Raw genomic sequence first — 26,196 nt, forward strand, 5'->3', positions numbered from 1 at the left:
ATGCAATAATGAAGATGAATTTGACATTTGAAATAAGACAGTAGGTTATGGAAAATAAGGACATTAAACAGCGCCTTTAATTGTTAAGACCTGATTGGTTTCCGATATCACGGGGGGGGGGGGGGGTGTTAAAAAAGCAGAAATAAAAAAGGAAAAAGAAAACAGAGCAAGTTGAGATTGCTGACAAATGTACTGCCTCATAGGGGGTCAAAAAAGTTCAAAGATTTGCAGAAAAATGACATGGATTACATTTGTGGTGTAAATATTGTTCCACTATTACTTTTAAGCCAAAGCACTTTCTTGTTTACCTTTCCATACTTATGGCTGGGCATTAAAAAGGGAAGATACACCTACACAATTACATCATGTGTGTGCTTCAGGACTATGCAGAACATTTGCTGTCTACACTACCCAAAAACCTTAATGAGATTTAAGATAATGAGATTCACACAATGATTGGAAGAAATATTTATTAAGTAAGGAATAACTAATGGATAGTCAACACCTTTATCAATCGCATCAATGTGCTAGGTTTTTACCAAAGATTTGGAAGCAAATCCTTGGCTAATCGTTGTCTTGGGGTAAATTTGATATTCTATATGAAGAAAAGGAATTTTCTAGTTGGAGGCACACAGTAGTACAGAATGCCCCTGTGCACAAAGCCAGCTCAATGAAAAATTCTGATTCCCAGAAGAGTGGAGGTTATTATAACATGATTTTTTGATAGAAGGGTATCTGCAAAAGTGAAAGGGAACGTTTATAGGACTGTGGTGAGACCTGCGATGTTGTATGGTTTAGAGACAGTGGCATTAAGTTAAAGACAGGAGGTGGAGCTGGAGGTAGCAGAGCTGAAGATGCTGAGATTTTCATTGGAAGTAACGAGGATAGACAGGATTAGAAATTAGTTTATTAGAGGGACAACGCATGTAGGACGTTGGGACATTGGTAAAAGAATGCTGAGGATGAAGCTACCAGGAAGGAGGAAAAGTGGAAGGCCAAGGAGGAGGTTTATGGATATGGTGAGGGAAGACATGCAGGTGGTTGGTGAGAAAGAGGCAGATGTAGAGGACAGGGGGGTATGGAGAAGGATGATCCGCTGTGGCGACCCCTAATAAGAGAAGCCAAAAGAAAAAGAAGATAAGTAAATATAGAGTAAATGTGAAGTTGAATGTTTTAAAAGCACATACAAATCTCTCTCTCTTCTCTCTCACTTCAGCAATTGCAAACACATGTGTTTTGGATTCTGATCAATTTTACAATTTTACATTTACTATCTGCCTCTTAGAATGGACCACCTTGAGCAAAATACCACCGCCCTAAAAGGATTTCCTGGAAAACTAGGTAACCTGATGGAGCGAGCAGTAGCATGTTTTTTATAAGTAAATACATGCTTGCATGTACAGTTTACTGGTCCGGAAGAGCAGCTGTGAATAATAAAAATGGTCAGCCCTAGGAGGCAAAAATATTTTTTATCCAAAATATAAATATATACCAAAATATATAAAAAATTTTTTATCCAAACCATAGCTTTTATTTCTCTTGTGACCTGACCAGGAATTGTAAGATGTAAGTTGAGGAGGCCTGGGATACAGTCAGAGCTCCAATTCATCCCAAAAGCGTTCAGTAGAGTTGAGGTCAGAGCTCTATAACAGAATCCAAACCTGTTCCAATATATCTTCAGGGAGCTGGTTTTGTGCACAGGGATATTTTCATGAAGGAACAGGTTGGGGTCTCCTACTTGAAGTAAATGACCAACTCAATGATGTTCAACTGTGTGCCTCCAACTTTGTGCTAACAGTTTGGGGAAGAACCACATATAGCTGGAAAAGTCAGCTGTCCCAAAACTTTTGTCCTAATGTACAGTTACTGAGCACAAGGTGGATCGTTTACTCTTTCAGCAAATTTTCCCCCTGAAATACCTTTGGGGAAGAAAGCTAATAGTAGCACACATATAATGTATACAACAATCCAAAAACAGAAAAAAATATTTTATGAATGAAAGGGTTGAGATTTTTCTGACTACTATATTCGGTAATAGGGGGACAACACAGAATTAAATACAGTAGAACCCTTGTACAGAATTGTGTGTGTGTGTGTGTGTGTGTGTGTGTGTGTGTGTGTGTGTGTGTGTGTGTGTGTGTGTGTGTGTGTGTGTGTGTGTGTGAATGTGAGTGAGAGAGAGAGAGAGAGATAGAGAGAGAGAGAGAGAGAGAGAGAGAGAGAGAGAGAGAGAGAGAGAGAGAGAGAAGAGAGAGAGAGAGAGAGAGAGAGAGAGAGAGAGAGATACATGAGTGAGACCCTTCACTCTGAACATCAGCCAGCCCCCCTGGATGCAAAAACATAGGAGACTGGAATATTTTTTTTTTAAGAGTAGGCCAGATTTTTTGTCTGGAATGTTGCGATGCACTGTGCAATCAAAAAATAAAGTGCTCATAAACTTATTTATAGTACTGAATCAGAGTCTTGTGCAAGCTAACAGGAGATGGTTGCCATTACAAAAGCGTAGAGGGGACAACTAGACCAAGGAGCGCTGTCATTCCTGGTGCTGGGGCAGGATATTAAAAGCTCTGCATAAGTAAATGCCCTCAGACATCAATGAACTGAAATAACACCTATAAAGAACTTCTCCAGAAACTTGTTTTCTTCTACAGAAACTATTTACTTTTATTATTATTGTTATATTAGGTGGAATTATTTTTTCCTATCTGATTTGTTGATCTGAGTGTTGATTTGCCTTTTGGGAGGAAATGACTACATATTATTTTTTTTCTTATAGTTGTCCTATCAGAATATTTTAGATTGTTGTGGAACACAAAATAATTTAGGCATGAGAATGTACTTTCTTTTTCCCCATGACTATATGCCTTTTAACAGTGATCCATTATAATAAATAAACAATATTAGAACTAATGATGAACATTATAATCGCCATGCTACCGATAGATATTACATATATTTAATATCACCAATGGCTGGACTGACATACAGTTGAGAGATTAATGCACTGATCTACATATTCATTATGTAGCCTGTAAATAAATAATGAAACGACACAAAGAAAAATACGCTCCTGCTCCTCAAGGGAGAGCTGCAGCACCTTTAGAAAAAACCTGTTCTCTCGCCCATACTAAACAAAAAAATGGCCACTGAAGAACCAGAGTGATAAACAAATACATCCGGGTAGTAAGTGGTGATATTGAGAATGCAGAATGCTGATGAGGCAACAGAGAAATGTAGCAATAGGAGAGAGAGAGAGAGAGAGAGAGAGAGAGAGAGAGAGAGAGATAGAGAGAGAGAGAGAGAGAGAGAGAGAGAGAAGAGAGAGAGAGAGAGAGAGAGAGAGAGAGAGAGAGAGAGAGAGAGAGAGAGAGAGACTGTGCACCTGAGACACGGATGAACGAGGAAATGCATTGTGAAGGGAATGGCACCATTCAAGCCAGCTGTGAGATGGGAGATGGAACATTTCTCTATCTGCAGCTGGCCACTTTCATATTGAAATGAGCTTGTCTGGAGTGTGACTCAATAAAAAAGAGAGCGAGAGAGGGAGCCTTTCACACTCCTTCCTGGATATTTAAAAACAAACACAAGCGCCCCCCCCCCCCCCCACCACCACCACCACAACACCCGTCCTGGCATGCTGTATTTCCTCTCTCGCCCATCAGCAGCTTGTTCATTAATTACTCGACTTTTTAATATCATGTCAGGTTTTATTGTTACTTCAAATATAAGATATATGAGTTACAGTATATACACTATATAGACCTGACTTTTTCAGCCATATGTCATTCTTCCCCAAACTGCAGAAAATTGGGGGCACACAATTTTATAGAATGTCTTGAACTAGGAGACGCAAACCTGTTCCACCATGACAATGCCCCTGTGCACAAAGCCAGCTTTATGAAGACATGCTTTAATGGGTTGTAGTGGAAGATCTAAAGTGGCCAGCTATTCCTCAGCCCTTCTGAACACATTTAGAATAAAATGGAAGACATCCCAGGTGTCCTCACCTTGCATCAGTACCTGACATTGCTAACACCCTTGTAGCTAAATGAGCACAAATCTCCATAACCACACTCGAACATGAAGTGGAACATTTTCCCCAAAGATTGAATGTTATAATAACAACAAATGGGGATTAAATGTGGAATGTGATGTTGAAAATCATCCAACAGTGTTTTCTTTTTCCTACATCCGTAAGCATTGGACATATATTCCACTGTTGTAATGATGTTATGATATAACCATTTAGCCATAAAGAGAAATTATGGACATGGATATTCCTGTCCTCGAATGGCTCAGCAAATATTTTAGAGAGCAAAGGGCATTCGGCCAATCAAGGAAGAGCTGCCAGCATGATCTATTGGCAAAATTTCAGGCGGATGATACACAGGCACTCAGAAACTCCAAGATCAACAGAGTGGCAGTGAGGGATCCTGCCCAGCTGAAATATCTCACAAAGTTTACATGAAAAAGGATTTGTTTGTTAAAGCATGTTTTTTTTCTTCCTGAGAGCAATTTTGACAGAACGCTGGAGCACCAGATGCCTTGTGCGATGACTACAAGCCATGTGTCAGGTCTATCTCAATCCAGGCTTGAGTCATGCACAGTAAGTGAACCAAATGTCTTACCCAAATACAGACACCTTTTTTCTCTCTCTAAATAAGCAAAATGTGCTCTGATCCTAAAGCGTGTGCTGGCCAGGAGCATTAACCGAGCAGAATGGGACAACGTGAATGATATAAGCAATGGATTTTATGACACAACAGGACGGGGAAAAATGAGGGTGCGGTTGTCAAACAGTAGCAATGAACCTCTCCCTCCAGCTGGCAGCACTGTTTGCTTCTCATTACTGCTCTGTTTACTTACACCATCTAAAGCAGTCACCTTCATCCTCTTACAGTCCACACTGCAGTGCACTAGAGGCATTAAAAATAGCCGAAAATGTCAGTTATTAGCATCCGGAGATCAGAAATGGCTCCATGTACCCATTGTTGTGTTCAATTTTTCCCCCTTAGAACGTGGCATGAAGAACAAGCGCTAATCCGTGTTTTTCCGTGACGTTAGCGTTTATCTGAGCGCTGAGGTCGGTAAATAGTTCATTAAAACACGTGCTTTTTCTTTCAAGGACTCTACAGTGCCATGATGTTGTAAAGTATGTAAAAAACCAAAACATACAACTGAAAGAGAAATTGTGATTCTATCATTGAACGAAGGACAACATTTTAGATTTGAAAAAAGTGATTCTTTTTTTTTTTTTTTTTTTACATCCATCTGGGATATCCCAAGATCATGCCGATATGAAATGCAGATCAAACAACTTTTTAGTGCAAACAAACGAAGGGCAACACTGATTTCCAGTCACGTTCTCTGCCCTTCAGAGCAAATTCAAGTTAGGGGTCACTTTAGGTCATCCAATTGACATTTAGCTTGTTCGTTATGAGGTTCTCATTAAATGCAGCACAAAATAAATGATTGGGTAAATGTCAAATGGGTTTGTCTAAAGGGTCTGTCATTTCTTTATTAGGGGGAGGGGGGGAGGGGTGTGACTGGGCAAGAGGAACAAAAGCTTTATTTATTCACCTTTCAATATGATATTTTCACATTGGAAATGGGATAATTAAAAAAAAATAAACACAGCCAACTCTTCCTAAAAAAACAAACTTCGGCATGAAGTAGTGACAAACATCCCAACACTTCAGACCCACTGCTTTTAAATCTATAGGTAAAGCATCTGTATGAGAATAAAACGGGATGTCAGTAGTCTAGCATATGATCTAAACATTAAGTAAACAAAATAAACAAAATTCTACATTTCAAATAATCCATTCATTAAAGCTTCACTGCCGCTCAGATACATGTCATAGGTGCTAATGATTATGAGGATGGTTAAAACATTTAGGACTGATTTAAAAACTTAATAATAGACTCCATTGGATGAATGTGTAATTTGGAGAGAATTAAAGTATCTAATACTTTACCATGTGTGTGCTACGGTGAAGCGCCGCTGTTTGTGGACGTTATTGTTTATTAACATGCGCCGCAACAGTCGAGGTGAGTTTCGTGGAGAGAGCGCAGTCGGGGATAGCCCCGGCGACATTGAAGACGGGGACTTCCTTCTCCGGGGACGCTGAGGACGCTCCTGTTGGAGCAGGTTTTCCTTCAGTATGCGTACTAGGTCCTCGTTAAGTCCGGTCTGGTCCCCTTGGTGGAGCTGCTTGACAGGCACAGCCAGTGTGTCCTGACTGCCTCCTGGTTGAGCCATCACGGAGTTGGACGATGATAAACGGAACCTCGCACCAGGACTTGAACCAATAAATGAAGTAGTCCTTGGTACTGTCCAAGAGTAGAAAACAAAGTCTAAAATGTCATGCTGTTCTATCTAGTCAGCCTTGCATTTTTTCCTTCTTCTGTCAGCATCCTTCTGAAATTCTTTCCTCGAGCACTATCAAGCCAAAAGCTTCAGCACCAGCGCATGATCTAAAGGGCTGGTGAGAGGATCCACACTGTGCAAGTGGAGAGAGCAAGGGAGGAGGCTTTCAGAGAGGAGAGGAGGGGGCTGGAGCGAATCACTTGTCAGCTGTAGCGACAATAAACAAAGCCATAGGCATATTATGCTGGTTATTCAATAAACCAGCCTCTACCAGCAGCAGTGCAGCGCTTCCGCTTGTAAATACATCAGAGCCTGTGTACCAATAGCGTGGAAGGTAACTTTCATCGCCGTTCTTTGTTTATCTATTCAATCAAGCAATCTAAGAGTTACAGCAAACAACTGGAGCAAACAGAAACCCAAGCTGCTAAAAAAAGGAATAAACAGCCAACTAATTTTGTTGAGAGCTGTAGTCCACAATCGTTTTGTCACGCTAAATGAAAGCTATAATAGATAAGGTTATTTACACAGTGAATAGCATTTCAGCACTGATCAAACAAAGTAACTGGCAAGGCAGGACAGCTGTATCGCACAAACAAACAACAGTCCTCGCCACGAATGAAAGCATATTGTTTTCAAATTTTATCACCTTATTCATACAATGTATAATCAATCCTCAAAGTCCCGGCATTGTAAATTTACTTACCGCTGCTTATTTATAGAATGATTCATTGATTTTTAATAGCAGACATAGCATTAGGCTCTTTACTTGTTAGTATACATAGCACATTCTTGATTAGGACCAATGGAACGTTACCTAAACTGAATTTGGCAAGAAGAGAATACAAGACTGCATGTGTATTATGCAAATGTTGCTTCGAGCATAACGTAGCAGATGCTTTGGTTAATATATGAAGTGTTGTGCTTTTCAACAGGTCTTGATATACAGTTCAATATGTTTAGCAACAAAATGTGTGTTGATGTAACTAGTAACTGGTAGAACTTATTTGCATACAGTCATTGGGATACAACTTACTGAAGATTGGGTATATGTCAGCCGAATCTTAAATTGAGTTGTATTGTGTACTTAACATTCAAACAATTTGAAGAATTTTAACCAATCACTTAATACAATTCCTCTAAATCCATCATGGCTGTCTAAGAGCTCATGTACGTATGTTGAAGATGGCAGATTCTCTACTGTAGGTAGTGTTACGCTACCTCATGGGTCATGGTACCACATGAGATGTCCTAGATTTACAAATGGTGGGTTATGTATATTATTTATTTATTTATTTATTTATTTATTTATTTATTTATTTATTTATTTATTCATTCATTCATTCATTCATTAATTTTTTTTACAAAAGTCAAGTTTAGAGAAATTATTATTAGTAATATCAAATTAGTTTGAATTCTTTTTTTTTTGTTTTTTTTTTTGCTAAAATAATGTCATTAATTTTTCAGACAAGCCGAGTTTTAATCAACGAGCTACATCTTATTTTTTGTCCTTTTTTACTATAATAAGGTTACAGTGGTTTCGCAATAAACTGACAAAATCTTTCACCGCCCCAGTGTCAAACTGTGTTAACGACTAAGACTGAGACTGAGTACCAGCTCTAAATATGTAAAAAAATAAATAAATAACTCTCATGTAGCCTTCAAACCCACTGAAATGTCTCTTTTGTGCACCAATCATCAGAAAATCTTTTTAGATTTATAATTACTTTTAAATTATGCACAGAGTTCTGCATGTAGCCCATTATATCAATCATGATGATAGAGGAAAACTTCTAAAAAGAAAAAGCTCATCAGTGTGTTTAACATCACTGGGCATAAAATCTCTAAATGTTTTATAGTCTGACTTGGAAACCTGGCAGACTGGAACGTTTTGGCTCTGACATGCCATCGAATAAATGTCACTATTAAATCTTCCGGATGTACACAAGATATGCAGTTAGCATAAAAAATACTGCATCCAGTGATATCCGGCTTATTTTCATTTAACATTTAACAAAAAATATAGTCTTAAATCCTCCTTTAAAAATCTACCTCAATTATAGCACGTGTATCTCGCCACATTATTGACACTGATTTATTGACACTGATTGGATCACTGCCTGACCCGGCAGAGCTTGACTGAGTCTACTGAAAGTCTAGAAGCAACGTTCCTCTACGCTCTAGATGATGTAGATCCCCTTAAAATTTTAATAATTAGAGAGAAAAAAATTGCACTGTGGTAAATTGATTGTACGCACACCTAAAACAGACCACTAAGATATTAAAACGTAAATGGCATCAAACTAAATTGATAGCATTTCAGATAGCATGGAAGAAAGCATCTGCTGTTTCTCCATCATTGAACATTTAAAGGCTCTTCCATATAGGGGTTGCTGTTGGATCTAAATGTTTTAAGATTTTAAACTATTTTATGAGTTCCTCAGAAGCTCCTGGTTGCACAACTTCAACTAACAGTATAAGACTAAAGAAAGAACAGTATTTATAATCACACACTCTTGTGCTCATGGTATTTCTCAGTCTCAGTTTTTAAGATTTATAATCACACTTTTGATGTCACCCAAATGAGGATGGGTTCCCTTTTGAGTCTGGTTCCTCTCAAGGTTTCTTCCTCATACCATCTAAGAGAGTTCTTCCTTGTCATAGTCGCCCCAGGCTTGCACATCAGGGATAAATACACATAATTTACTTATATAAAAATTTGTTCTAAAATTCTGTAAAGCTGCTTTGAGATGATGCTAATTGTAATGTAAATGTAAATTGTGAAAAGTGCAATAGCAAAAAAAACCTTGAACTTAAGAGCCTCCTGGGTTATAGAAAAGCTCTTAGTGCTGCTACAGTAGATACAGTAGATACTGTAGTAACTGTATTTCTACCCTCATAGAAAACAACATGCATAATCCTAGAATTTATATCCAGTACTATGCTAAAATTAACTAGGAATAAAAGCACCACAATAACATGCACACCATCAATAGGATGATTTTTCAATTATAAAAATGAAAATATCAGGCAAAGAAATCCAGACTATAAATTTAAATCCAAACTATTTTATAAATTACCCTGTAGATAGCACTATAATTATAACAGATCATCAGCTACAAAGGTTTACTCCCATTCAAGAGAATGAATTCATTTATTTCCTCATCGAAATCAACTTGTGTTCTAGATCCTTTACCTATTTTTTCTTCAAACAGATTATTCCAGAAGCATTTGAACCCGTTTAAAATAAAATAAAAACGGGTTCAAATGCTATTGGCACTGGATTTTGTACATAAATCTTTTACAGTATCTGGCAGCATCAACCAACTAATTAAAAATCCTGAACTTAACCCCGTTAGCTGTCCAACTATAGGCAAATATCAAACCTCCCCTTTATCTCCTAGATCCTAGAGAAGGTTGTTGCACAGTAGTTATGCTCATACCGACATAGGAATAACTTTAATGAAGTGTAATGTTTCAGTCAGGATTTAGGCCTCATCATAGCACTGAAACAGCTCTGGTTAAAGTGGTAATTTACCTTCGATTGGTCTCTGATCAGAGCAGTGTCTGTAACTGGTACCTGGTTGGCTTTATGTGTCTCAGAAGAAACACATGTTATTAAGAAGGTGAATGAGATTTCAACATTACAGCTAGCTATTTGCATATATTGTTTGTTTATCCAGCACCTCTATCCAGCATTTAAACTAATGCTATACTATATCATTTTTCAGAATAACTTAAACTATACTTATGCACAGTTTAGAAGTTCTATGTTTCTGACTTTCAGGATGTAAATGCTGCTTCTCATATAAATTTAATATTATGTGTAATTTATGAACATTACTTTTCTTATATTGTCAATTCAAGTTTATTCCTTTTTTTCAATTTTTTTTTATATATTATCTAGTCTAAACTGCAGGCAGGCCAGTTCTGCACCCTATGCAAGACCTTCCCTGAAAGGCTTTAATGACACCTTTCCAGATGTGAAAGCTACCCATTTTAAAAAACAGGTTATTTGTTTACACTTTTCAGTCCAATCGAGTCTTAAAGAACAACAATAATCATGTAACGAGCCCCAAACACTTTGGCAAGAAAGTGAATCTTTAAACTGGCCCAATTTGGAAAACTGTTTCTGTATGTTTCTGCTAAGCGGCTGAGCGATTATGCCATGCCTGTACCATTTTAAATATGACTTTAAAACAAAATCAAATACTCCATATTTCACTTGTTCGTAATCATTTCAGTCGTTTCAGCTGCCTTGTTAAAAGGTTGTTGTCATTAACTTCTTTGCATCACCTCAGTGGTGACACATTTTTTATTTTATTTGGCCTTTAAGTGCATTGATAGTGACAATTAGCCTTTTTTGCTTAGAGACTGGAGTTATTACCTCACTGTTATGCACTGGCACCATTACGACAGTGACATTTTGTAATCGTGAAATTGCTACATAGTCTCTTCACATTTCCCAAAAAACATGCTGGCTGATTAACTGGCTACTCTAAATTGTCCCTAAGTGTGAATGGCTGTGTGTGTGTGTGTGTGTAATTTATGAACATTACTTTTCTTATATTGTCAATTCAAGTTTATTCCTTTTTTTCAATTTTTTTTTATATATTATCTAGTCTAAACTGCAGGCAGGCCAGTTCTGCACCCTATGCAAGACCTTCCCTGAAAGGCTTTAATGACACCTTTCCAGATGTGAAAGCTACCCATTTTAAAAGCAATAATGCACCCCTATACTATCAGAGATGCAGACTTTTAAACTAATCACTGATAATAAGCCAGATGATTTATCTCCTCTTTAGTCAGGAAGACGCAGTGTCCATGGGTTCCAGAAAAGACATAGCACCCCATTGCTGCTTGATTAAAAACTATAAAAAAATAAAAATAAAAAAAACACAAATACAAATACACCCCAACACTTACACCACACAAAACATCTGCTTACACATCACAACATTTTTTTGTCTCTTTACATCCAACAACTTCCTGCCACATACTCGCACACTCTGTACCTCACGCATCCTGGCAGACATGCCTCCAGGTACTGTAGAAATGTAATGCTGTTCAACATGTGTGGTCTTAACTGGGTTCTTTAATGGAAACATCCACTGTAAAACACTCATGTTTCTACCATATACATAGAATTTAGGATTGTTTCTGTTAATTTCCCCATGCCTAAATAGATCAAAAGATGCAGGCTATTTGTTTGTACTTCAAATAATGAAGACTACAGTAGGGGGCAGATCTTTATCTTATGAAGCCCCACAGTTATGGAACAGCCTCCCAATTAGTGTTTGGGACTCAGATTTATTTAGTCAAGCCTTTGATCAGTAGATTTTTTTTCTTAAGTAAAGGAGCAGATCTGGAGGGATCATATATAAATGGCTCTCTGGCTCTCCCTTTTAATTATGCTGCCAGAGCAAGTCTTTGCCGATGTCCCCAACTACACAGTGTCCTTAACTTTTATACAACAATAAGAATACTTAATCCATGTCTTACTCTCCCTGTCACCCCTGTTTCTCTCTCTCTCTCTCTCTCTCTCTCTCTCTCTCTCTCTCTCTCTCTCTCTCTCTTTCTCTCTCTCTCTCTCTCTCTCTTTCTCTCTCTCTCTCTCTCTCTCTCTCTCTCTCTCTCAAGCTAAACATGCTCCTGAGGTACCAGTGACCAGTTCCTGCGCCTCTTCTCAGATTTGCCCGCTCTGTCCCGGCCTGCCTCTGTAAGTAACACAGGAGCTTTGAGGATGGATTTGGACTGTAGTTAATGTCAACAGTCTTCTACACTATGACTCAAGACTACAGTTTGCATCTGAACACCATCACTGCACACCTCAACATCGTTTAAATTTAATAAATGGACATTTGGTGCCACCCAGATGAGGATGGGCTCCCCCTGTGTCTGGTTTCTCTCAAGGTTTCTTCCTTATGCCATCCCGGGGAGTTTTTCATTGCCACAGTCACCACTGCATTGCTCTTCAAGGACAAACTTACACTTATAAAGAACATCTTATTCATTTTTATTACCACATTATCTGTGTAAAGCTGCTTTAAGACAATGTTCATTGTTAAAAGCACTAAACAAAAGAATTTAATTGAATTGAGTAACCTTGTATATTACACGCACATACAGCATACACTTTGGTTTTTCCACAGACTATCCATGCCTTTGGATTTGGTAGCATTACTGTGGCAGCAGTTCACAAGCAGAGGGCAGAGCTGGACGAAACAAGAGGTAAAGCTAAAATTGTAACTGAGACTTATCAGTGAGCTCTGTTTCAGTCCGCCCTCCACTCGCAAACCGCTGCCACAATTACATTTTCCCTTCACTTGAACTATGAGACCCAAGCCTGCTTCAGCATGACATTGCCCCGTACACCACGACAGCTCCATGATGATTCAGGTGTACATGGGTTGGAGTAAAAGATTTTGAGTGGCTTGCTATAGAGCACTGACCTCAACCCTACTGAACACTTTTTGGATGAATTTCAATGTTGACTGTATTCCTAGGCTTCATCACTGTACCTGACTAATGCCATTGTGGCTAAAATAAGCACAAATCACAGAATGGGGTGGACAACGTCCCAGAACAGTGGAGGTTAATATAAACGCAAATTGACGCTAAATTTTAAATGTTCAAAAAGCCTTTACAAATATTATGGTCAGTTGTCAACAGGCCCACAAACTAAAATATTAGTCTATGTACTGTAACAATAAACAGGTTATTTGTTTACACTTTTCAGTCCAATCGAGTCTTAAAGAACAACAATAATCATGTAACGAGCCCCAAACACTTTGGCAAGAAAGTGAATCTTTAAACTGGCCCAATTTGGAAAACTGTTTCTGTATGTTTCTGCTAAGCGGCTGAGCGATTATGCCATGCCTGTACCATTTTAAATATGACTTTAAAACAAAATCAAATACTCCATATTTCACTTGTTCGTAATCATTTCAGTCGTTTCAGCTGCCTTGTTAAAAGGTTGTTGTCATTAACTTCTTTGCATCACCTCAGTGGTGACACATTTTTTATTTTATTTGGCCTTTAAGTGCATTGATAGTGACAATTAGCCTTTTTTGCTTAGAGACTGGAGTTATTACCTCACTGTTATGCACTGGCACCATTACGACAGTGACATTTTGTAATCGTGAAATTGCTACATAGTCTCTTCACATTTCCCAAAAAACATGCTGGCTGATTAACTGGCTACTCTAAATTGTCCCTAAGTGTGAATGGCTGTGTGTGTGTGTGTGTGTGTGTGTGTGTGTGTGTGTGTGTGTGTGTGTGTGTGTGTGTGTGTGTGGACTAACATTTTATTTAGAGTGTATACAGAGTTCCTGCGAGAGAGAAAACAAGTAATTTGAAACTGCATACAAGAATATCTGTAATTTTGTATATCTGTATTTGTATCTGCATTTAATTGCCATATTACAATAAAATACAAATACAGTGCTTTTAAAAAGTCCCACTGCTGTGGCTGTACAGAGCAGGTAATGGGAAAATATATATTTTTATAAAACTTATATTTCTTCTCACTCCTGTATTTATTTATTAAATCATCCACAGTATAGTTATGTGGTGTTCTTGTCTCCGGAATAGCTGCTTGAAATTTTCCACACAGTAAATCTGTATCTGTATATATCACCAGCTTTAAAAATGTGACCTGCTCTACACGGCCACTGTGGAGGGACTGTTTGAACGAACTATATATAAATAAAAAAAATAAAAATCTATTTAAAATTACTTTAAAAACTGTAACCGCACTATACAGGGTTTTCTTTATATTTTTGTTTAATACGATCCCAAACTTTGGATACGTTCTGGCGTTTTCTTTCGCCTGAATTTTCTCCACACCCTCATTGTTTTTTATTCTTATCTTCTGTGTTCCCTGTCCAGAGCGCTCCAAAGTTTAGCAGGTGGTGTGTCAATAATAATGGTCCGTGGAAAACACAATGCTCCGTGTGTAGTTAAATGGACTAAACAAAGCATTGAGGAAAATGGTTTGCCTCAATGAATTTTTGTAAGTGAGTTACTTGTTGAATTTTTTCAGCCCAAATGCACATATTATATTACATTGAATATATTGCAAATTCTATTTAATTTTTCAGGTTTTTTTTATTTTATTTTTTTTTTATTGTAAATTTGATCCTTTTGAGTATATTCTACATGTTTTATTGCATGAGGTTGTGTATGTGACAAATACAATTAGATTTTATTTAATTTTATTTACATTTAAACTTAAATTATTAGAATTTTAAACTGGAAAGTATTAGCTTCACTTAGTAAGTAAGATCTTGCATCAATATAGACCCTGAATTTATTCAGGAGACAATATTGATACTTCGTATATGTGTATCTTCTTTCAATCTGAGTAAAGTAGAAAGCACAAAACCCTGGAGAAAATGAACCATTATTTTATTATATTATATTATATTATATTATATTATATTATATTATATTATATTATATTATGTTATGTTATGTTATGTTATATTATATTATATTAATATAGAGTTATCATCATCATGAACAAAATCTCCAGTGTGTGTTTTGTTGTTGTGAAATCAAATACTTTAATTAGAGTCTTATAAATGATGATTGGTGATACATGTACATTTTGACCACAGCTCCAGCCTTCAAAACAGAACAGAACAAGTATGAAATGCAAACCCAACTGTCCTAGCAGGAACATTGTCTAACACTGCATCTACCTCACAAAAAATATATTTAATAAATAAATGTTTTAAAAAAATAATAATAATAAACGACTGGTTTAGTAACTAAAGGTTAAATGCCTACATTTGGCATAAGTTTCTGTGATTTCATACAGTCTGCTAAACTCATGACCTGTAGAGAATTGTAGTAAGACTAATGAGAAGGGCAAGTTCTTACGGGAGTCATTTAGTCAGAGCTTGTATGTACCAAATGACACCAGGTAGGGTAATGGCCATCTAAGACAACGTTTTTAAAAAATGTGTGCAATAACTACTTATTATCTTATACAATTCTAAAAACTTCTATAAAGTCACATCATTTCAATTCATAAGCATATTGCACTTTGAGATAATTCATGTCATGACAAGCCTGGGAGAGCGAGAGAGAGAGAGAGGAAGAGAGAGAGACAAGCCTAGGAGAGAGAGAAAGAGAGAGAGAGAGAGAGAGAGAGAGAGAGAGAGAGAGAGAGGAAGAGAGAGAGAGAGACAAGCCTAGGAGAGAGAGAGAAAGAGAGAGAGAGAGAGAGAGAGAGAGAGAGAGAGAGAGAGAGAGAGAGAGAGAGAGAGGAACATAATCATAAATAGTAAAAAAATAAATAAATTATATAGCTTTATATAGACCATGCTTTTTATATAGCCATGCTAAAAAAAAGGAGGGTTGATAATGTAAATAAAATGCTCTATTATATATAGAATATCATTTTGATTTTGACATTTTGTAAATTCATTTTTAAATTGGAAAAAAAACAAAACAAATCAACTTTACTCTAAAGTAGTGCTTTGTCCCCACCTTGTGTCAGAAACGTGCAATGGACTCGAGACCCATGACAGAATGACACAATCACAAAACATTAATTGTAATCGAATGACATGCTTCATTTTTCATTACAAACGTCACACTCATTTACACACACAAACACAACCACACACACACACACACACACACACACACACACACACACACACACACACACACACACACACAAACACACACACACACACACACACACACACACACACACACACACACACACACACACAGTGAACCAGGCTGCAGATCCTTTCTTGGCCACCAGGGTACAGAAAATAATGAGAAATGTGTTTTCTTGTTTTCTACATATACAGGTAATACCTATTCTGCCTGATGTTGACCATCGTTAAAAGGGGCTATTCTTTGTTTCGCATACTGTATGTGAGTGTAATGAATATGTTGTAATGTTACTGGTAAATGGTCCGGCTGCTGATTGACACTTGAAAGGTTGTTGTGCAACCTCGTCCTGTTTTACAGGATTTCTTTGGAAGTGGTAGCATAATATTTTCCCTTTAGTTGAAGTAGGAGATCCAAACCTGTTCCAGTATGACAATGTCCCTTTGCCTGCTATTGAGCTCCTGACCTCAACTTTAATGAACACCTTTGAGATGAATTGGAATGCTGAGTGCACCCCAGGCCTTCTTATCCTACATCAGTACCAGACTTTACTAAAAACCCCTTGCGAAGGAATGAGCACAAATCTCCATAGACACAATCCAAAATCTATGAGAACCTTTTTTCCAGAAGAGTGGAGGTTATTCTAAATGGAATGGTGACAAAACCTGTATGGTGAGGTTCAAAAAGCACATACAAATCCTATGTACATGTGTCCAAAAACTCAGATAGATAGATAGATAGATAGATAGATAGATAGATAGATAGATAGATAGATAGATAGATAGATAGATAGATAGATAGATAGATAGATAGATAGATAGATAGATAGATAGATAGATAGATAGATAGATTGGTTGATTGATTGATTGATTGATTGATTATAGCCACTATTAGGCATTAGGCACTGTTCCAGCTTGAGCTCTTGACTGACGTGGATGACTCACATTCCAGATTCCAAAAATTGCAGTCAGCTTCAAAGCAGGACGTCGATTTTTTATTTGAAAAGAGACTGATTGAGTCTCAGAAGACATTAAAGCCTTGGCGGTTTGTTCGTAATTATTAAGCACTGTTAGGCAAGAAGGCTTTGTGGCTCGGTTATATGCAGAACGTGCAATTAGATTGCGCCTCGTCAAAGCACGCATTCATTTTGGGTAATTTCTCAAGAATGTTTACAGTGAATGTTATGCAAAGGGACAGTTAGTAAAAGGTTGCAAGCCTGTTACAGTGTTACATTAAATTGTGGTCACTGTAGAATTCTCACTACTAGACTTCAATCTTGCAGTGACACACAAAGCTATATCCATCACTGTATCATAAATCTTTTTTTTTTTATAATGATGTAATCTAATGTTCAGATAAGAACATTAGATTCTTTTCTTTTCCTTTCTTTTCCTTTCTTTTCTTTCTCAAGAAAAGAAAGATGCACAAGCACGTCTTCAGGGATAAAAAAAACAAATATGAAGCGGTGGTCAAATTTTGCTCCTCGAGAGAGGCGTAATAGGAAGAAGAGCGTAATAACGATGTCATCTAGGGTGTTACAGATCATGTTTGTCAGCAGGAAGCTTAGTGAAATGAAAAGAAAAAGGTGAATTGAACACAACAAAGCAGTTACAAAGATATGGATTGGTGTTCAGATTTAACAAGGTTTTAGGGGAACTGTGTTTTTAAATACTGCTTGTTACTTGGGCTGCCTTGTCATGCAGATATGACAACCATAGTCAATGTGTGTATGTCACAAACCCATACATCAGCGGCATGACAAGGCGGGACCACCCACGACAGCCATTTCTAGACCGAATGGTGACAAAGGGCTTTTTGTTTAAAGGGACCCTTCAAAACAGACCTTTTCAAATTGAGCACTGATGGATACTTTGACACGAGCTCCTTTGCACCACTTTAACATGGAATGAAACAATGGCCACAGGCTCAACTGTAAATTATGTGCATTACATGATTTTAATGCATGGCATGGAGGTGAATAACCGCCTGGCGCAAAAACTTTAAAGTGGTGTAACGCACTCTTAGCCGTGGATTACCCCCAAATATAATATGGTGTTGACAAGTCAAAACTGTCGATGATGTGACAGAATTTTGTCTCTAAATTGTAAATCATAGACAAAGATAGACTAAAAACTTTAAATAAATGAAATGAATTTTAATAAATAGGTATTAGAGAGAAAGAGAATGAGAGAAAGAGAGAGAATGTATGTGTATTATGTCACTACTAATCATTAAGCTGTTGGTGTTACCTCCTTGTGCTGTTTTTTTTCCAATATATATCTCATTTTAACCTTATCTTCTCCAGTTCTCCAGTATCTTCTCCATTTAGCTAGTTAATACTATTTAACAAGTGTGGGTATATTTAGGTTTGTATTTGGCAATGTTATATACAGTATATATATAGTATATATTAAGTAAAATTAATAAAACAGATTTTAGACTAAAATCTAAAGACATTTTAATTTAAATCTAAAACTAATGACATTTCAATCTAAATGTCTCGTTTTGACAGACTCTACCAGTTTAAGCACTGCGTCACCTCAAAGCCCATCGCTCAAACATTAATATTTGTTTGCTGTTGCAGATGTATGAAACCAATAAGAGGATCCGGTGTATTTCATTTCAATATCCAATATCGAAGTCTTTACCTCATGAACAGGAACCTACATGGTAAATGTATTAAGCATCCCCTATTTTGTCACACTAGCTGTCTTTCCCATTCTCCTCTTGTTCAAAGACACCTCCTATAGCTCACTAATCCTTTGTTCTAATCCTTTGCTAATAGGATGGCTATTGATACTGTTACTTATTGTTTGACCCGAGTGAACACACAGTGATAATTCTAAGTCCATAAAAACCTTCACAGGCATTTTCAGGGCGGAATTGAGAGGGGGTGAGCTGTTTTTGTTCTGCTGAGCCCTGACAAAGAACAAACGGTAGCCATGATTGATGGCTAAAATGTTTAATACAGAGGCATCTTGGACAAGTTCTGGCCTAATTGACGACAGTGACGTGTGAGATATGTGAATAACATTAACTATTCATTACATTCCTTTGAGAGCAAAAGTGAGCAACAGATCAGCTATGGAGAACTTCACCGGTGGGAACAGAAACAAGTGAGTGCCTTTACTGTGTTACAGAGCAGAGTTGCTGGCAGCAGGGATGAGCCAAATGCAAGAGCTTTTAGAAGCACTCCAATAACACATAAAAGTGCACAACTCAGAGGGGAGCTTGTTACAGCTGCCTCGCATACAGAGAAACTGACTAAGTCTCATTCTTTAAACTCGAGGTTCACTTTAGCAGAGAGTGCTGTTAGCCCACCATCTACGCCATTGATGATCAGAGCACAATGGAGGTTTTGGAAGCAGTAGGCGATGCACTGCAGGCTAGTATTAAGACTGCCTTTGGATCTTTTACCTGACACAAGTGCATTAATACACTTTATACGCACAACACACTTTTGTCAAAATAGATTCATTACCAAGTTGATAAGATTTAAGGGATTAAGGGCCTTGTTTTAACTAGTCCACAACCCAAACCACTGAGCCATGACTGCACTGATGTGGAATCCTAAACCACAGTGAAGCTGTGACCTGAAAACAGGGTACTGCATACTGATTGCAATGGCAGATGCAGATGCACTAAGGTTAAGATTAATGTCCGCTGTATAGACATTGATGTTTTCACTAGTGATCCAGGCTGATAGAGCTGTCCAGTCAAATGTAAAGATGTAATAGATCACTAGGATTGTTAAACTGATGAGATTGGTGGCTGGCTCGAACACTGTTGCCGAAGACTTCTAAAACACTCTATGTTCTCCTATTTCTGCCTGTGCCTTGCCTGCTTGCCAGAATACTAGACTGTCACACCTTTTCGATCCATGCCGAAACCAAATATTTTTGGACACCCTTGTTTACATATAGACCAAATTCCAGTCTGTCCAGTGAATCAAATTAACCAAATCATTTCAGTGAAATGTTTTTTTTTTTATTTGTGTAGCCAAATTACACTGTTGTATAGCCTTAATCATTGGAAATCTTCAGCTCAGACCAAATAAGGCAAATAGAACTCACTGGACTGTGCAAGTGCAAGGCAATGGTCAATACTGATTAGTTCACCTTGGTGACTCATTTATGTGTACAACGTATCCAGCCATCAGACGGTTCCCTTGGGATTAGAATGGGATAAATGAAGCTAAAATTATGCAAGATGAAGAAATCAGGGCCCTGAAAATGATTATTTTTCCCCAAATGTACTTTAAGGCTTAAACTATAGTATAACTGCATAGTAACTATAGTAATAACTGCACTACATAGTATGTAGCTTAGTACACAGCAGCCTATTTCATTAAAAACCAACAACAAATTAAAGCAAACACATGGCACATCAACCTTATTATCACCAAACAATTTTAGAGACATGGATGACTATTTATTATAAACTTCAACTTATTATCATCACTACTGAAATTGCATTTTCTCGTTAGCCAAGTCCACCACTGCACAGCATCTTTTAAAATTGTAATTTACACCTTTACACACTTTAGTAGGTGGTCCCAGGTGCAAGTTGCATGATGGATTACAGTGTTAAATGTTAATTTTAGATGCATCGCAAGCTTGTTTTGTGCCTGCAACTCATGACGTAGGTACATCTGTCCCTTAATGTCAAAAAAATGAAACCCTCAAAGTGACCTTTAAAGAGATTGAATTGCTCTAAACTGAAGGACTCTGTCTACAAAAAAATGGTTGCCTTTTGTTGTAATATACTGTGATGGCCACATACACCAGGACCTCTATAGTTCTCTATAGGTAAAGGAATGCCATGTCACATGCGTCATTACTGGATGAGTAATTCAGATGAAATTTCTGCACTGTTGTGACCTTGGCATGCATGGTACATGTAATCCATGCAGTCACAGTTTAAGTAATAACAAGTACGCCATTTCCAGATTGCAGCATATTTGCAGACTATAAGCATCCCCCTATCTGCATAACTCTCTCATCCCCTCTCTTTCTCCATCTCTCTTTCACTCTCTGTCTCTCTACCCTTTTCTCTCTCTTAGTGAATGCAGTGGCTGACCTTCAGCACTGAGAAAAGAGCACCCCAAGCCTTTATTAGGCAGTGCGGATAAAGGCTCTCCAGCTGGAGACACTGACTTCTTCCCAGCATGCCCTCTGCTTACACTGCCCTCCCCCTGGGAGTAAAACCTAACAAGCAACCTTAATAACACAGCCATATCCAGGCACTGTCCACTTTTCCTGACTCAAATAGCTGGAAGTGATTCGCACTATATATATATATATATATATATATATATATATATATATATATATATATATATATAGTATATATTGACTGCACGAGTCAATATATACTAATAGCATTACATTGTTCTTGATGCAGATCCTTGTGAAAGTGAATCAGCCATTTTTAGTCTGGGAGTAAACGTGATATAAGTCTGAGCCGAGCTCATTCAGACCTTTGTAGAACATCAAAAGGGTCATGGCCTGCCTTTGGTATACATCACTCATACCACATGTTATATTCACATGGACAGTTGCCTTTGAGTTGGCTTCTAATGTTGTGTGTTTGATGAACGCTGTTTGTGTCATATTGACGATGTACAGAAATAGGCAAAATCCATGTGGAGTCCAGAATCCATGTGGCTCTGTTTTGTGTGTCTAGATATGAGGGGTCTCAGGTTTAACAGCTCTGCTGTCTGCTATTATGGGATGCTCCTTTATTTCATATGTTCTTGTTTTGTTTGGACAGCAGCTGGCTGTATATTTTAAATGTTTGTTGTTAACGAAGCATTGATTCTTTTAACCTCCAGCCCTTGGTGCCTCCAATAGTTTTTTTTTTTTTTTTTGAAGCTTTAAGGTTCAAAAAAAAGATCCTTAGACACTGCAGATTGCAGAAGAGGTTTATGTGGGAGGTTTGAGCCAACAAAGTAATTTCATTCAAAACTTTTCAGGATCACTTTTGGACAACATCTCACATCCAAGGTAGACAAGTGTTTATATATAATTCAGCATATAAATATTGCAGAGTATTAGGTTCTTTAAGAAAAAATATGGACCAGATTTTTACTTCTAGTCTACTCCATCATGTCATTATTTTCCTACCTTCAATGTTCTTGTACACTTGGGAGTTCCACTCGCCTGTATTTTAAAGTAGCTATGCAAAACCTGAACTTTTAGAATAAAATAACTAGACAACTATCAAAAGTAGGTCAAGTTCATTAAAATGTTGCCAGAGGTTATATCCTGTTTTAATTTAATGATGATCTCCAAGAATAATACTCGCAGACAATTAAAAACAGGCAGAATGTCAAAGTGATTAGTAAAAAGAAAATACATTTTTGTAGGTTCCTAACAAGTGTAGCGTCTGGGTAGGATCAATTTGTGTATCAGCTAGATTACCTGGCATTCCTTTTAACCTTTAACATCTGCATATTAATCACAGAATGGGTCCCACGGTTTACACTTATATGGGGGTCTTTACCACAGTGTCATACCCCCACACCTTCTTCTTCTTCTTCTTCTTCTTCTTTCGGCTGCTCCCATTAGGGGTCGCCACAGCGGATCATCCGTCTCCATACCACCCTGTCCTCTATATCTGCCTCTTTTACACCAACTACCTGCATGTCTTCCCTCACCACATCCATGAACCTCCTCCTTGGCCTTCCTCTTTTCCTCCTACCTGGTGGCTCCATCTTCAGCATTTTTCGACCAATATAATTCATGTCCCTTCTCTGCACATGTCCAAACCATCTTAATCTCGCCTCCCTCACCTTGTCACCAAAATGTCCTACATGTGCTGTCCCTCTAATAAACTCATTTCTAATCTTGTCCATCCTCGTCACTCCCAACGAAAACCTCAACATCTTCAGCTCTGCTACCTCCAGCTCCACCTCCTGTCTTTTACTCAATGCCACTGTCTCTAATCCATACAACATCGCAGGTCTCACCACAGTCCTATAAACTTTCCCTTTCATTCTTGCAGATACTCTTCTATCACAAATCACTCCTGTCACTCTTCTCCACCCACTCCACCCTGCCTGCACTCTTTTCTTTACTTCCCTAACACACTCTCCATTACTTTGCACTGTTGACCCCAGGTACCTGAACTCCTCCACCTTCTCCACCTCTTTTCCCTGCAACCGCATCACTCCACTGCCCTCCCTCTCATTCACACACATGTACTCTGTCTTACTCCTACTGACTTTCATTCCCCTTCTCTCCAGCGCATATCTCCACCTCTCCAGGCTCTTCTCAACCTGCTCTCTACTCTCACCACAAATCACAATATCATCTGCAAACATCATAGTCCAGGGAGACTCCTGTCTGACCTCGTCCGTCAACCTGTCCATCACCACTGCAAACAGGAAAGGGCTCAGGGCCGATCCTTGATGCAGTCCAACCTTCACCCTGAACCAGTCTGTCGTACCTACTGCACACTTTACTGCCGTCACACTGTCCTCATACATGTCCTGCACCACCCTCACATACTTCTCTGACACACCTGACTTCCTCATACAATACCACAACTCCTCTCTCGGCACCCTGTCGTACGCTTTCTCTAAATCCACAAATACACAATGCAGCTCCTTCTGTCCTTCTCTATACTTCTCCATCAACATCCTTAAAGCAAATAAGGCATCTGTGGTGCTCTTCCTCGGCATGAAACCATACTGTTGCTCACAGATGGTCACCTCTTCTCTCAACTTGGCTTCCACTACTCTTTCCTATAACTTCATGGTGTGACTGATCAACTTAATTCCCCTGTAGTTACTGCAGGTCTGCACATCTCCCTTATGCTTAAAGATCGGTACCAGCACACTCCTTCTCCATTCCTCAGGCATCCTCTCCCCTTCCAGAATCCTGTTAAACAATCTGGTTAAAAACTCCACTGCCATCTCTCCTAAACATCTCCACGCTTCTACCGGTATGTCATCTGGTCCAACCGACTTTCCATTCTTCATCCTTTTAATCGCTGCTCTCACTTCCTCCTTACTAATCCTATCTACATCCTGCTTCACCAACTCCACATCCTCCAACCTTCTCTCTCTCTGATTTTCCTCATTCATCAGCTGCTCAAAATACTCCCTCCATCTTCTCAACACACTCTCCTCACTAGTCAACATATTTCCCTCTCCATCCTTTATTGCTCTAACTTGCAGTACATCCTTCCCAGCTCGGTCCCTCTGCTTGGCCAATCGGTATAAATCCTTTTCTCCTTCCTTAGTGTCCAACCTCTTATACAGTTCCTCATATGCCTTTTCCTTGGCTTTCGCCACATCCCTTTTAACCTGCTGCCGCATCTCCTTGTACTCCTGCCTACTTTTCTCATCACTCTGTCGATCCCACTTCTGTTTTGCCAACCTCTTTCCCCGAATGCTCTCCTGCACTTCCTCATTCCACCACCATGTCTCCTTGTCTTGCTTTCTATTTCCAGATGTCACACCAAGTACTTTTCTAGCTGCCTCCCTCATCACTCCTGCAGTAGTTGCCCAATCATCCGGCACCTCTTCACCACCACCGAGCCCCTGTCTGACCTCTTCCCTGAACCTCACACTACACTCTTCCTCCTTCAGTTTCCACCATCTTATTCTTCTTTCAAACCTTACTTTCCTCCTCTTCTTCTTCGCCTCCAAAACCATCCTACAGACCACCATCCGATGCTGTCTAGCTACACTGTCCCCCGCCAACACCTTACAGTTTCCAATCTCCTTCAGGTTGCATCTCCTACACAGAAGATAATCCACCTGTGTGCACCTTCCTCCACTCTTATACGTCACCCTATGATCCTCCTTCTTCTTAAAATACGTGTTCACCACTGCCATTTCCATCCTTTTAGCAAAATCTACCACCATCTGCCCTTCCACATTCCTCTCCTTAAAACCATACCTACCCATCACCTCCTCATCACCTCTGTTCCCTTCACCTACATGCCCATTAAAGTCTGCCCCAATCACCCATCGTTCTTTCCTAGGTACACCATCTACCACTTCATCTAATTCACTCCAGAATCTTTCTTTCTCCTCCATCTCACAGCCAACTTGTGGAGCATAGGCACTGATGACATTTATTATCATCCCTTCAACTTCCACCTTCACGATCATCACCCTATCAGAAACTCTCTTCACCTCCACTACACTCTTACTGTACGCTTCCTTCAGAATCACCCCTACACCATTTCTCTTCCCATCCACACCATGATAAAACAGTTTAAACCCACCTCCAATGTTCCTGGCCTTACTCCCTTTCCACTTGGTCTCCTGAACACACAACACATCTACCTTTCTCCTCTCCATCATATCAGCTACCTCTCTCCCTTTACCTGTCATAGTACCAACATTTAAAGTACCAACCCGAACCTCTACTCTCCTACACTGCTCCTTTTCCTGCCGTCTCTGTAGACGCCTTCCTCCTCTCCTTCTCCTCCTTCGGCCAACAGTAGCCCAATTTCCACCGGTACCCTGTCGGCTAACGATACCTGTGGCGGTCGTTGTTAACCCGGGCCTCGACCGATCCGGTATGAAATTCTCATTTGTGATCCGCATATTTGATTTGGCACATGTTTTACGCTGGATGCCCTTCCTAACGCAACCCTCCCCATTTACCCGGGCTTGGGACCGGCACTAAGAGTACACTGGCTTGTGCCCCCCTAATGGCTGGGTTGTCATACCCCCACACCAAAAGACACAAAACAGGATAGTCCCTGGCCTCTCTATCTGACTTCAAAGGGGCATTTAAGTGATAAGGCAGTTCACTCTCTTAACTCATAAAACTTCATAAGTTCTCCAAACCAAACATAAATAAAAATGTAAGCAGGCCACAAAACAAAGACAAAGAAAGTTTACTCCTCTGAAAGTACATGCCTGGCTTTGGCAATTCCACTAAAGATAGGTGTGGCTAGGGGACCTTTCTTTGAAACGGGATTTAAACTCTTTGGTGCAGATCTTCCGGCAAGCTTTACCTCCAAGAACTTCTCCTACTCTGATCTTCAGGAGAACCTGTCAGAACATCTAACTCCCTCCTAACGGACTCCTCAAGAATCTCCTTTTGTCTCTTGTTTAGCAACAAAGCCAATGCAAGTAACCGTCTTACCAACTATTTAAATGCGTCATTAAGCTCGAACCCCGTTTATTAAGGTGAATTTGAATTTCTTGATGATTCTCATTTAGGTTC

At 38.8% G+C, this 26,196-nt stretch overlaps 1 protein-coding gene and 1 long non-coding RNA gene across 7 annotated transcripts in view; both read right to left on the reverse strand.

The window, feature by feature from the left end:
• The window catches only part of LOC310741456 (3',5'-cyclic-AMP phosphodiesterase 4D-like), a 200,805-nt gene that overhangs the window by 77,789 nt on the left and 96,820 nt on the right, over positions 1–26,196 (reverse strand). The window contains exon 1 of one of the 6 annotated variants that reach the window (XM_083569308.1): positions 5,979–6,313. The exons of 4 other annotated variants lie outside the window; for them this stretch is intronic. In XM_083569308.1, the coding sequence (XP_083425434.1) occupies positions 5,979–6,262 (284 nt within the window). In that variant the 5' untranslated portion in view covers positions 6,263–6,313. Of the gene's footprint in view, positions 1–5,978; positions 6,314–26,196 lie in introns of those variants that run through there. One more of the 6 variants, XM_083569315.1, reaches the window with a different exon arrangement.
• On the reverse strand, positions 7,711–12,511 carry LOC310741495. The gene is made up of 2 exons (XR_014537972.1): positions 11,019–12,511; positions 7,711–10,304 (listed from the first exon to the last, which is right to left on the reverse strand). It is a non-coding gene; the product is annotated as an uncharacterized lncRNA (long non-coding RNA).

Source organism: Silurus aristotelis (assembly GCF_946808225.1).
Source record: "Silurus aristotelis genome assembly, chromosome: 18".
NCBI classification, from domain to species: Eukaryota; Metazoa; Chordata; class Actinopteri; order Siluriformes; family Siluridae; genus Silurus; species Silurus aristotelis.